Genomic DNA, 14180 nt, shown 5'->3' on the forward strand with positions numbered 1-14180 from the left:
CAAGGGAGCTCTGTCTGCTGGATACCTCGGCAGATTAGGTGTGAATATAAAAACAATCTGGCCCTGAAGCCTTTCCCCTGCCCCCAGCCCATCACTGGCTGTCAGGGAGAGCTCATTTAGACTCTGCTTACAAATCACCATTTGAAATGATTAGGTTGGCCAACACCACTCAAGCGAATGCATCGACTTGGTCATAAAAACAGCAGCTGTGGAAGGAAACTAGTCCATGTTCACGCTTTTCAAGTCTATTCCAGATACAGGTATGTTATCATCCCCTTTAGACGCTTTGAAAGGGTGTGTATTAATGTTTCAATTTCAATGTCCAAACACTCACTAAACTGGCAACACTGCATGTAACTAGTTCACAAACTAGTGTAGGGCGGTGTAGGGAAAGTCAGGGGGGTGTAGGGAAATCCCTGCCCTGAGGCCTGACCCGTTTCTCACCGTGTGTCCGCCCCAGGCTGTGGCACGGAGCGGGTCCGTGGGGCCGCACCCGCCTTTGCGGACACCCAGCGCCCGCGGAGCCCGGCCCGGGGCTGGCTGACGGACTGCGGGCGCAGGCCGGACGCAGCTGCCCCAGCACAGGCACCGGCGGCGGGGCTCGGGCCGCCTGCTCCCCGCCCGGCACCTGGGCCCGGCTCCCCCGCTGCAGCGTGAGGCGCGGCCGGGCGGCGGAGCGCCATGGCGGTGCAGGCGGGCGGCTGGGGCCGGGGCGCCGCGCTGCTGCTCCTCTTCTCGCTGGCGCGCCGCCCGCCCGCCGGGGCCGCCTGGCTGCTGGGGCTGCGGCCCGAGGACACGGCCCCGGGCCGGGTCTCGCTGGAGGCCGGCGCGCTGGGGGCGGTGGAGGGGGCCAGCTTCCCGCTGCGCCTCTTCTTCCAGCCGCCGCCCGAGGCGAACCGCAGCCGCGCGCCCTCCGGGGCGGAGAGCGAGCCCCGCCTGGCCTTCATCGAGGAGCCGCCGGCGGGGGAGGGCCAGGCGCCCGGGGAGCGCTGCCCGCCGCAGAGCGCCTGGGCCAAGGACGTGGAGGTGCTGGGCCCGCTGCAGCCGGGCGGGTGCGCGGGCGGGTGCGGGAGCCGCGCAAGGGGGAGCGCGGGGCCGGCCGGCGGGGGCGGCTCTTCTCGCTCTGCGCCTGGGACGGGCGCGCCTGGCAGCCCCACGGCGCGGCGGGCGGCTTCCTGCCGCGGGTGCGGCCGGCGGGGCCGGAGCCCTGGCTGCTCGGGCCGCTGCCGGAGGCGGGCTGGCTGCGGGCCCTGGGAGCGCTGCTGCTGCTGGGGCTCTCGGCGCTGTTCAGCGGCCTGCTGCTGGCGTTGGACCCGCTGGAGCTCCGCGTGCTGCGCAAGAGCGGCTCGGCCGCGGAGCAGGAGCAGGCGCGCCGCGTCCAGGCGGTGCGGGGCCACGGCGGCACCTACCTGCTCTGCACCCTGCTGCTAGGCCAGGCCGGGGCCAACGCGGCGCTGGCCGGCTGGCTATGCGCATCCGTGCCCGGCCAGGGGCCGGCGCTGGCCGGCTGGGTGCAGGGCGTCCCCTGGATGCCCGTGCTGCTCTGCACCGGGGCCGTGTTCCTGGGCGGCGAGGTGCTGCCCTACTCGGTGTGTTCACGGCACGGGCTGGCCATCGGCTCGCACACGCTCTGCCTCACCCGCCTGCTGATGGCCGCCACCTTCCCCCTCTGCTACCCGCTGAGCCGCCTGCTGGACTGGGCGCTGCGCCAGGAGCTCAGCACCTTCTCCACCCGCGAGCGCCTGCTGGAGACGCTGCGCGCCGCCGACCCGCACAGCGACCTGGTGCGGGAGGAGCTGGCCATGGTGCAGGGCGGGCTGGAGCTGCGCACCAAGGTGGTGGAGGATGTGCTCACCCCCCTGGCCGACTGTTTCATGCTGCGCTCCGACGCCGTGCTGGACTTCGCCACCGTCTCCGAGATTCTGCGCTCCGGCTACACCCGCATCCCGGTCTACGAGGGCGACCGGCGGGACAACATCGTGGACTTGCTCTTCGTCAAAGACCTGGCCTTCGTGGACCCTGACGACTGCACCCCGCTGCAGACCATCACCCGCTTCTACCGCCGGCCGCTGCACTGGGTCTTCAGCGACAGCCGCCTGGACACGCTGCTGGAGGAGTTCAAGAAGGGTGAGGGCGCCGGAACTCCCGGTTCTGTCCTCCAGCCACGCACCCCCAGGCACCGGGGCTCCGCTCCCGCCGGCCAGCCCCACCCGTGCGCTCCGGGGCCATGCAGCCTACTGCGGGGCTCGGTATCTTCCTGTCCCTGCCTCCACCTGGCCGTGCACCCTCGGCAGCCACCGCCTTCTCTTTGCATCGCCGTGGCCCTTCGCCGGCTGCCTCTGGCGCACCAAGCGCCAGCTTGCGCCTCCCCGACCGCCTCCTGCTCCCCCAGGCCCGTGCGTGCGGGGCAGCTTCTCCCGGCCGGCTGAGCTCAGGGGGTCCGGGCAAGGAGCGGGGGCCCTGCGGGAATGGGAGTTGGGATGCCCGGATAGGATGCCCGGGAGCTGGGCGGGAAGGAGCTCCTGGGCTCTTTGTGCCCTGCTTGGCCCTGGCGTGTGCCCCCTGGCTGCGCGCAGCTCTCGGTGGCGGGGGGGTGTCTGGCTCACGGCGGCACGCAGCCCCTCCAGCAGCCTGTGGGGGACTCGGCTCGGGCGCCCTATACGAGCGGCGGACTCGGGCGGCTGGCGCTTTCCGCAAGGAGCTGCTCAGCATTGGCCCCTCTGCGCGCAGGCTGGGCGGAGTGAGGCAGGCAGCTAGCGGGCGTGGAGCGGGGCTGAGCTCTGCCAGCCGCCCTGGCAATTAACCAGCATCTGGTTCTTTCCCCCGTGCTGAGTGACAGCGGCAGGGAGTGCGTGGAGAGGGTTCAGAGCTCAATCCTGGCTGTGCCACTCACTTGGGACGGTCGCTGCTGGTCTGGGGAATGGGGACAGACACTTATCCCCAGTGCAGGGTGCGGGAGGGTTAGTTAACATGCACTGGGGATGTTCAAAGGCTGTGCTTTGAATCAATTTAACAGAGTGGCTAGAGGTGAGGTGCCTGAGGCTCCAACCTTGTTTGGGGGTTTTAAAGTTACTTTTGTCCCTTCTTGCTGGTGGAAACTGACTAAAACTGCTATCAAATGAACAAGATAAACAAACGAGGGCTGTCCAGTGATTACAAAAATTAATCACAAGCCTGTGAATAAAAAAAATCACAATTAATCGTGTAATTAATCGTGCGATTAATCACACTTTTAAACAATAATAGAATACGATGTATTTTAATACCGTTTGAGTTTTCTACTTTTTCAAATATATTGATTTCAGTGACAACACAGAATACAACGCATACAGTGCTCACTTGGTATTTTTGATTACAAATATTTGCACTGTAAAAAAAATAGTATTTATCAGTTCACCTCATACAAGCACTGTAGTGCAATCTCTGTATCATGAAAGTTGAACTTACAAAGGTAGAATTCTGCATTCAGAAATAAAACAATGTAAAACTTTAGAGCCTACAAGTCCACTCAGTCCTACTTGAGCCAATCGCTCAGACAAATAAGTTTGGTTACAATTTGCAGGAGGTAATGGGGCCCGCTTCTTGTTTAGTGTCACCTGAAAGTGAGAACAGGAGTTCTCATGGCACTTTTGTAGCCGGTGTTACAAAGTATTCACATGTGCCAGATATGCTAAACATTCATATGCCCCTTCATGCTTCAACCACCATTCCAGAGGACATGCTTCCATGCTGGTGACAGGTTCTGCTCGATAACGATCCAAAACAGTAGGGACTGATGCATGTTCATTTTCATCATCTGAGTCAGATGCCACCAGCAGAAGGTTGATTTTCTTTTTTGGTGGTTCGGGTTCTATAGTTTCCGCATCTGAGTGTGGCTCTTTTCAGACTCCTGAAAACACCTCATCCCTCTCAGATTTTGGACGGCACTTCAGATTCTTAAACCTTGGGTCCAGTGCTGTAGCTATTTTTAGAAATCTCACATTGGTACTTTCTTTGCCTTTTGTGAAATCTGCAGGGAAAGTAATCTTAAAATGCACAACATGTATGGGTCATCATCCGAGACTGCCGTAACATGAAATATATGGCAGAAGGCGGGCAAAACAGATCAAAAAGGAGTTCAGTCACAAATTTAATTAACACATTATTTTTTTAATGCGCATCATCAGCATGGAAGCATGTCCTCTGGAATGGTGGCTGAAGCATGAAGGGGCATATGAATGTTTTGTATATTTGGCACGTGAATACCTTATAACACCGGCTACAAAAGTGCCATGTGAACGCCTGTTCTCACTTTCAGTTGACATGGTAAATAAGAAGTGGGCAGCATTATCTCCTGAAAATGTAAACAAACTTGTTTGTCTGAGCAATTGGCTGAACAAGAAGTAGGACTGACTGGACTTGTAGGCTCTAAAATTTTACATTGTTTTGTTTTTGAGTGCTGTTATGTAACAAAAAAATCTACATTTGTAAGTTACACTTTCATGGTAAAGAGATTGCACTACAGTACTCGTATAAGGTCAATTTAAAAATACATTTTTTTATATTTACAGTGCAAATATTTGTAATAATATAAAGTGAACATTGTACACTTTGTATGCTTTGTTGTAATAGAAATCAGTATATTTGAAAATGTAGAAAAGCATCCAAAATATTTAATAATTTCAATTGGTATTTTATTGTTTAACAGTGTAATTAATTGTGATTAATTTTTTTATTGATGATTAATTTTTTTGAGTTAATTGTGATTAATCAACAGCCCTAAAACAAACCAAAACAGTAGAAATATCAATCTGTTCTTTTTCAGTTACATACATGTTGAGTTTTACTGTTTTTTCAAGTAGGCACATAACTTTAAGGATAGGTTGTTGGGTTTTTATTTTTTTTTTTTTTTTTGAGTCAAAGTTGTGTTGTAAGCACCTGCTAGAGTAATGTTTGCAATGCCATCCAGTGGGGTGTTTCAGCAAAGTGAGTTAACTGGCCTATGTCACCTGTCCCAACCCATCCCCACCTCCTTCCTTCGCACCAGATCTAGATGAAAATGTAACAGATGATAGGGGTCAGTTCTAGGTCTGGTACTATTCAGTATTTTCATTAATGACTGATAAGGGAGTGGAGAGTTTGCTTATAAAATTTTGAGGATAGCACTAGACTGGGAGGGGTCTGTGACGAAGTGAGACTGTTCCTAGTGTTTTCTCCTTCTCCTCCAATTCGTGCTGACACTGCTTTTCCTTCTCCTGACGCTGCTTTTCCCATTCCTCCTGCAGTTCCCGCTGCCTGAGCTCCAACTCTCTGTTTTAGCTCCTTCTCCCATTGCAGCTGCCTCGGATCAAGCGATGGGGAGCTCTGCCAGGAGAATCCCTTGCTAGCCGCAAGGGTCACAGTGCCCTCTGTATTCACTGGGCTCCTCCCGGCCCTTTCCCTAGGCATAGGTAGGAGGGGACTCAGGAAGCCCTCAGCAGCCGCCTGTTCACTCCCCGCTGGGACAGACACCTGGTGCCTGCACTGCATCTGCCAGGCTGCTTCCCTCAGAGACAGGGATTGGTTCGTTCCAGCAATCTCCCTCCTCCAGCTGGGCAATCAGCTGTTCCTTGGTGAGCCTCCCAATGCGCAGCCCCCTCTGCCTGCACAGCTCTACCAGGTCACTCTTAAGGTGCTTGCTATGCATCTCCCTGCTGGCCACTCGCAGGCCTGTGTGCTTGCTACACCCCACAGTTTCCAGGGAGAACCCCTCGTGTGCCAGCCCTTCTCGAGGTCACCACCTCTTTGCCAGGGTCGAGCTGCAGACTCCCATCCCTCCTGGGACCACTCGCTGCAATCCCCTGGGGGACCCCATTACTGCAAAAGTCTTTCTCTCTGGTCACGCACTCCCAGGGGTTAACCGACCCCCCAAAACTGCTCCTCTCTGAGCCTTCAGCACACCTGGTCCTCATCCATCCCCCTTTGTTTTACTGCTCCCCAGTCACTTACTGCAGGAAGCACCATCCATGGGCTGCAATAGATCCCACCACTGCCACCAGTTGTCGCAAAGTGTAGGGGAGTCCGGGCCCTGCACCCCTCTTCCTGGGATTCACTGTGACTCTCAGCCAGCCAGTAAAATGAAAGGTTTATTGGACAATAGCAAAACAGTCTAAAACAGAGCTTATGGGTACAACCAGGACCCCTCAGTCAAGTCCTTCTGGGGGGCAGGGATCTTAGACCCCAGCCTTGGGGTTCCCTGCGTTCGACCACTGAGCCCAAAACTGAAAAACTCTCCAGCCCTTCCTCCTCTGGGCTTTGTCCCTTTCCTTGGCCAGGAGGTCACCTGATTCCTTTGTTCTCCAACCTTTTAGCTCTCACCTTGCGGGGGGGGGGGGGGGGGAGGGGAGGGGGAGAGCCAGGCCATCAGTTGCCAGGAAACAGGGTGTTGGCCATTCTCGGTGTCCAGACCCCTGCACACACCTGCCCTCTAGGGCTCTGCAATGATCATACACCCTTATCCCACCCCCTAGATACTTAAGAACTGCCTAGGGGAGACTGAGGCACCCCCACAATATTCAGAGGAAACATTAAGAACAGTCCCACTTCATCACAGTGTCACAGACACTTTGCAGAACAGGATTGTAATTCAAAGCTACCTTGACAAATAGGAGAATTGATGTGAAATCAATAAGATGAAATTCAATAAAGACTAGAACAAAGTACTTAACTTGGGAAGGAAAAATCAAATGCACAGCTACAAAATTGGAAATAACTGGCTAGATGGTACTACTAATGAAAAGGATCTGGGTGTTATAGTGGATCACAAATTGAATATAAGCCAACAATGTGATGCAATTTCAAAAAAAAAACAAAAGCCCAACATATCATTCAGGGGTGTCTTTACAGAAGTGTTGTATGTAAGATACAGGTCATTGTTCTACTCTGGTTGCACTGGAGATGCCTCAACTTGAGTACCATATCCAATTCTGGGTACCACACTTGAGGAAAGATGTGGATAAATTGGAGGGAGTCCAGAAAAGAGTAATAAAATTGATAAAAAAGAAAAGGAGGACTTGTGGCACCTTAGAGACTAACAAATTTATTTGAGCATAAGCTTTCGTGAGCATCCAATGAAGTGAGCTGTAGCTCACGAAAGCTTATGCTCAAATAAATTTGTTAGTCTAAGGTGCCACAAGTACTCCTTTTCTTTTTTGTGAATACAGACTAAACACGGCTGCTACTCTGAAACCTGTTATAAAATTGATAGAAAGTTTAGAAATCCTGACTTATGAGGAAAGGTAAAAAAAAATCGGGCGTGTTTAGTCTTGAGAAAAGAAGTCTGAGGCTTTGTCTACACTGGCAATTCATCAGCAAAATGTTTGTCATTCAGGGGTATTAAAAAAACAACACTCACCCAAACAACAAAAGTTTTACCAATGAAAAGCGCCAGTGTGAACAGTGCTTTGTCAGCAGGAGAGCTCTCCCCTGCTGACAAACACCAGCAACACTACGTGCCTTTTAGCGACACAGCTATGCCCCTAAAAGCCTTGTAGTTAGCCATAGCCTGAGCGGGGGGGGGGGGGGGGACGACACCTGATAATTGTCTTTGAATCTGTTAAAAGCTGTTTTAAAGAGGACAGGGATCAATTGTCCTCCATGTCCACTGAAGGTCAAGAAGTAAGGGGCTCAATCTGCAGCAAGAGAGATTTAGGAAAATCTTTAACTATAGACAAATTAGAGAAATTTAGCCTAGACAAATCTACTATAAAGTTATGGAAAACCATGCTCAGGAAGCTGTTATCAATGGTTTACAATCAAGCTGGAAGGACATATTGAGTGGGGTCCCTCAGGGATCTTTCAGTATCTTCATAAATGATTTGGATAATGGCAGAGAGAGTACACCTCTAAAGTTTGAGGACCGTACCAAGCTGGGAGGGGTTGCAAGTGCTTTTGGAGGACAGGATTAGAATTCAAAATGACCTTGACAAACTGGAGAAATGATCTGAAATAAATAGGATGAAATTCAATAAGGACAAATGCAAGGAAGGAATAATCAGTTGCACAAATACAAAATAGGAAATGACTGCTTAGGAAGTGTTAACGAGCCACTTCCCCTTGAATGCTCTGGTAGAATGTGTGTGAGCTACTAAGGGTAACCTATCTGTTTGATCTTGTGTTAAGCTGTGACACTGATTTCCTTTCCCAGACCTGAGGAAGAGCTCTGTCATAAGGGACTGGGGTGTAGGTGGCATGGCCTAGTGGTCACAACTGGGCTGAAGTCTGCCCACCAGGGACAGGAGTGGGAGGAATCGTAAGGCCAGGTCCCGTAAACAAGAGTCAGGGTCAGGCCGGAGTCAGAGATCAGAGGTAGTTCCAGGTTAGAATCGAGGGGCAGAAGTCAGAGTCAGGCTGGAATCAGAGACCAGGAGAAGAGGCGAAGTCTGGCAGTGCAGTCAAAGTCTGTGGGATTGATCAGACAACTTCCTGGGGCAATCCTGGGGTTAAATAGGGGAACTTGGCCAATCAGAGGGCTGCAGGGTACTGCTACTCTGGGTTTCCTGGGTGGTACTTCCTGCAGCGCCTACTCTCCACAGTGCTCCCTGGCTGTGCTGTGGCATGGCCTCCTGGTAGCACTGTGAGAATATCAGCTGCCCCAGGCTCTGCAGACATGGGTTCTAGTCCCTGGGTCCTTATATCTTTGTATCTCAGAAGCTTGTCTCTCTTACCAACTTGCTAAAAGATATTACCTCATCCACCTTGCCTGCCTAGGAGGGATTAGTGCAGAATACGATCTGGGGGATATGGTGCATCACAAACTAAATACAAGTCAACAATGTAATACTGTGCCCAAAAAAACCCACCATCATTTTGGGATGTATTAGCAGGAGTGTTGTAAGCAAAGACATGAGAAGTAATTCTTCCACTCTGCTCAGCACTGATGAGGCCTCAACTGGAATATTGTGTCCAGTTCTGGGCACCACTCTTTGGAAAAGATGTGTCCAAATTGGAGAGAGTCCAGAGAAGAACAACAAAAATGATTAAAGGTCTAGAAAACATGACCTATGAGAAAAGATTGAAAAAATGGGGTTTGTTTAGTCTGGAGAAGAAAGGACTGAGGTGGGGACAAGATAACAGCTTCAAGTACAGAAACAGTTGTCTATAAAGAGGAGGGTGATAAATTGTTCTCTTTAAGCACTGACTAAGGACAAGTAGTAATGGGTTTAAATTGCAGCAAGGGAGATGTTTGGATATTAGGAAAACCTTCTGTCAAGGTGGTTAAGACTGGAATAAATTGCCCAGGGAAGTTGTGGAATCTATGTCATTTGAGGTTTTTAAGAGCAGGTTAGACAAACACTGTCAGGGATGGTTAGATAATACTGAGTCCTGCCATGAATGCAGGGACTGGACTAGATGACCTCTACGAGGTCCCTTCCAGTCCTACAGTCTATGATTCTATAAGGATAGTTAAAAGAAAAGGAGTACTTGTGGCACCTTAGAGACTAACAAATTTATTTAAGCATAAGCTTTCGTGAGCTATAGCTCACTGAATGCATCCGATGAAGTGAGCTGTAGCTCACGAAAGCTTATGCTCAAATAAATTTGTTAGTCTCTAAGGTGCCACAAGTACTGCTTTTCTTTTTGCAAATACAGACTAACATGGCTGCTATTTTGAAACATAAGGATAGTTAAGCTCTGGAATAGGCTTCTGAGGGAAGTTGTGGAATCCCCATCACTGGAGGTTTTTAAGACCATGCCGGACAAACACCTGTTGGGGATGGTCTAGGTTTATTTGGCCCTGCCTCCACACAGGGGGCTGGACTAGATGACCCTTCCCGCTCTATGTGTCTATGGTTCTATGATTACATTAGGATAACACAGGATGCATATGCACTGTGGTGCTCACGTGTTCTGTTTGGTGCATAGCAGAGTTCATGACTGTGCTCTGCTGTTTGAGGATAACGACCGTACATTGGAAACCTATCTTACCCTAGGTAAAAGTTGAGCTTTGGCAGCAAGAAGGGGGGAAAGGAACAAAACCGAACTGGGTTGCCGTGAAGAGTTTACATGAGTGTTTTTAAGATGACTTACCACAAGCTGTACCTCTGCTGAAATTCTGACATGTATTGATCATGGGCAGAGGCTGCCTGCAGCTTTAAAGAGGCTAGGAAACTGTTCTGCAGCAGGTTTGCTCTTCCAGCAATATTCCTAGGCTTTTGTTTCCTCCCTAGTTAGAACTGTCAGATTCTCTGCTATGCAGTAGTCCCACACATCTAGCTCATGGGCTTTGTACTGCAGCGGGTGGATCCTGCTCTTTAGGAAATGTCTACAGTGATGACACGTTGCATTCCATAAATAAAGTTGGAAGCTGGGAATGACCAAGGCTCAATCAGTGCCTGAGGCCTCCTTGCAGTCTAGAGGGAAACTGCTCATGAGAGAGTTGCTACACGAAGTCCTTGCTGAAGGCTGTGCAGGAGAAAGCTATTCCCCAATACCATTTCCCTGCCAATGTGACTGTAGAGGGAAGCATTTCTTCTCCACCTCAGATGGTGAGCAATAGGACATGCTGCAATTATTCCAATAGTACAGCATTTTATCCACAGACTGGGCTCAGAGGCTTGCACACATAATTGTTCCCATTCCCTGGAATCACAGCTGGATGGATTCTGATTGACAAAGCATCCAAATTATCACCCTCTTGGTGGGAATTAATGGAAAGTTTGGCTTCTTTAATTTCCAGGTGTGCTCATAGAATCATAGGACTGGAAGGGACCTCGAGAGGTCATCTAGTCCAGTCCCCTGCACTCATGGCAGGACTAAATATTATCTAGACCATCCCTGACAGGTGTGTGTCCAACCTGCTCTTAAAAATCCCCAGTGATGGAGATTCCACAACCTCCCTAGGCAATTTATTCCAGTGCTTAACCACCCTGACAATTAGGAAGTTTTTCCTAATGTCCAACCTAAACCTCCCTTGTTGCAATTTAAGACCATTGCTTCTTGTTCTATTCTCAGAGGTCAAGAACAACAATTCTTCTCCCTCCTCCTTGTAACAACCTTTTATGTACTGAAAAGGGTTATCATGTCCCCTCTCAGTCTTCTCTGCTCCAGACTAAACAAACCCAATTTTTCCAATCTTCCCTCATAGGTCATGTTTTCTAGACTTTTAATCATTTTTGTTGCTCTTCTCTGGACTTTCTCCAATTTGTCCACATCTTTCCTGAAATGTGGCACCCACAACTGAACACAATACTCCAGTTGAGGCCTAATCAGGGTGGAGTAGAGGGGAAGAATTACTTCTCGTTTCTTGCTTACAACACTCCTGCTATATATCCCAGAATGACATTTGCTTTTTTTGCAATAGTGGTACATTGTTGACTCATCTTTAACTTGTGGTCCACTATGAGCCCCAGATCTCTTTCCGCAGTACTCCTTCCTAGGCAGTCATTTCCCATTTTGTATGTGTGCAACTGATTATTCCTTCCTAAATGGAGTACTTTGCATTTGTCCTTATTGAATTTCATCCTATTTACTTCAGACCATTTCTCCAGTTTGTCCAGATCATTTTTAATTTTAATCCTATCCTCCAAAGCACTTGCAACCTCTCGCAGCTTAGTATCGTCCACAAACTTTATAAGTGTACTCTCTATTGATGAAGATATTGAACAGAACCGGACTCAGAACCGATTCCTGTGGGACCCCACTCATTATGCCCTTCCAGCATGAATGTGAATCACAGATAACTATTCTCTGGGAGCAATTTTCCAATCAGTTATGCACCCACCTTATAGTAGCTCCATCTAGGTTGCATTTCCCTCGTTTGTTTATGAGGTCATACGCTTGCTCTCCCTCACCCTCCCTCACTTTCACCAGGCTGGGGTTGGGGTTTGGGAGGGAGTGCGGGCTCTGGGCTGGGGCTGAGGGGTTTGCAGTGTGGGAAGGGCCTCTGGGCTGAGCCTGGGGCAGGGAGTTGGGGTGTAGGAGGGGGTGACAGGTGCAAGCTCTGAGAGAGTTTGGGTGCAGCAGGCAGCTCCCAGCTGGGACAGGGGATTGGGGTATGGGAGGGGGTACAGGGGGTACGCAAGCTCTGGGAGAGAGTTTGCAGATGACACAAAGCTGGGAGGTATTACCAATTCAGAGAAGGACTGGGATATCATACAGGAGGATCTGGATGACCTTGTAAACTGGAGTAATAGTAGTAGGATGAAATTTAATAGTGAGAAGTGTAAGGTCATGCATTTAGGGATTAATAACAAGAATTTTAGTTATAAGCCAGGGATGCATCAATTAGAAGTAACGGAGGAGGAGAAGGACCTTTGAGTATTGGTTGATCATAGGATGACTATGAGCCACCAATGTGATATGGCCGTGAAAAAACCTACTGCGGTCTTGGGATGCATCAGGCGAGGTATTTCCAGTAGAAATAAGGAGGTGTTAGTACCATTATACAAGGCAGTGGTGAGACCTCATCTGGAATACTGTGTGCAGGTCTCATCTCCCATGTTTAAGAAGGATGAATTCAAACTGGAACAGGTACAGAGAAGGACTACTAGGATGATCCAAGGAATGAAAAACCTGCCTTATGAAAGGAGACTCAAGAAGCTTGGCTTATTTAGCCTAACCAAAAGAAGGCTGAGGGGAGATATGATCGCTCTCTATAAATATATCAGAGGGATAAATACCAGGGAGGGAGAGGAATTATTTAAGCTCAGTACCAATGTGGACACAAGAACAAATGGAAATAAACTGGACATCAGGAAATTTAGACTTGAAATTAGACAAAGGTTTCTAACCATCAGAGGAGTGAAGTTCTGGAACAGCCTTTCAAGGGAAGCAGTGGGGGCAAAAGACCTATCTGGCTTCAAGATTAACTTGATAAGTTTATGGAGGAGATGGTATGATGGGATAACATGATTTGGCAATTAATTGATCTTTAATTATTAATAGTAAATAGGCCCAATGGCCTTGATGGATGTTAGATGGGGTGGGATCTGAGTTCCTACAGAGACTTCTTTCATGGGTGTCTGGCTGGTGAGTCTTGCCCACATGCTCAGGGTTCAGCTGATCGCCATATTTGGGGTCGGAAGGAATTTTCTCCAGGGCAGATTGGAAGAAGCTTTGGGGGTTTTTCGCCTTCCTCTGTAGCATGGGGCACGGGTCACTTGCTGGAGGATTCTCTGCACCTTGAAGTCTTTAAACCATGATTTGAGGACTTCAATAGCTCAGACATCGGTGAGAGGTTTATTGCAGGAGTGGGTGGGTGAGATTCTTTGGCCTGCATTGTGCAGGAGGTCAGACTAGATGATCATAATGGTCCCTTCTGACCTTAATATCTATGAGTCATGAGACCATATTCAAGCTTTACTAAAGTTCAAGATATACCATGTCTACCGCTTCCCCCCTATCCACAATGCTGTTACCCTGTCAAAGAAAGCTATCAGTTGGTTTGACATGATTGTTCTGGACAAATTCCATGCTGACTGTTATTTAATCACCTTATGATCTTCTAGATGTTTGCAAATTGATTACTTAATGATTTGCTCCATTATCTTTCCGGATACAGAAATTAAGTTGACAGGTCTGTAATTCCCTGGGTTGTCCTTATTTCCCTTTTATAGATGTGCACTATAGTTTCCCCTTTCCAGTCTTCTGGAACCTCTCCCATCTTCCATGACTTGTCAAAGATAATCGCTAATGGCTCAGATATCCCTCGTCAGCTCCTTGAGTATTCTAGGATGCATTCCATCAAGCCCTGGTGACTTGAAGAATCTAATTTGTCTAAGTAATTTTTAACTTGTTCTTTCCCTATTTTAGCCTCTGATCCTACCTCATTTCACTGGAATTCACTATGTAGATGTCCAATCACCATCACCCTTCTGGTGAATACCAAAACAAAGAAGTCATTAAGCACCTCTGCCATTTCCACAATTTCTGTTATTATTTTCCCCCATCATTGAGTAACGGGCCTACCCTGTCCTTGATCTTCCTCTGGTCTAATGTATTTGTAGAATGTTTTCTTGTTACCTTTTATGTCTCAGCTAGTTGATCTAATTTTGTGCCTTGGCCTTTCTAATGTTGTCCCTACATACTTGTGTTATTTGTTTATATTCATCCTTTGTAATTTGATCGAGTTTCCACTTTTTGTGGGACTCTTTTTTGAGTTTTAGATCATTGAAGATCTCCTGCTTAAGCCAGGGTGGTCTCTTGCCAGATTTCCTGTCTTT

At 49.2% G+C, this 14180-nt stretch overlaps 1 protein-coding gene across 1 annotated transcript in view; it reads left to right on the forward strand.

The window, feature by feature from the left end:
• Positions 1–679: 679 nt before the first annotated feature.
• CNNM1 (cyclin and CBS domain divalent metal cation transport mediator 1) overlaps positions 680–14180 on the forward strand; it is a 62029-nt gene continuing 48528 nt past the window's right edge. The window contains 2 exon segments of the mRNA XM_043519380.1: positions 680–1060; positions 1063–2127. Of these exon segments, the coding sequence (XP_043375315.1) occupies positions 682–1060; positions 1063–2127 (1444 nt within the window). The 5' untranslated portion in view covers positions 680–681.

Source organism: Dermochelys coriacea, chromosome 7 (genome assembly GCF_009764565.3).
Source record: "Dermochelys coriacea isolate rDerCor1 chromosome 7, rDerCor1.pri.v4, whole genome shotgun sequence".
Lineage (NCBI taxonomy): Eukaryota > Metazoa > Chordata > Testudines > Dermochelyidae > Dermochelys > Dermochelys coriacea.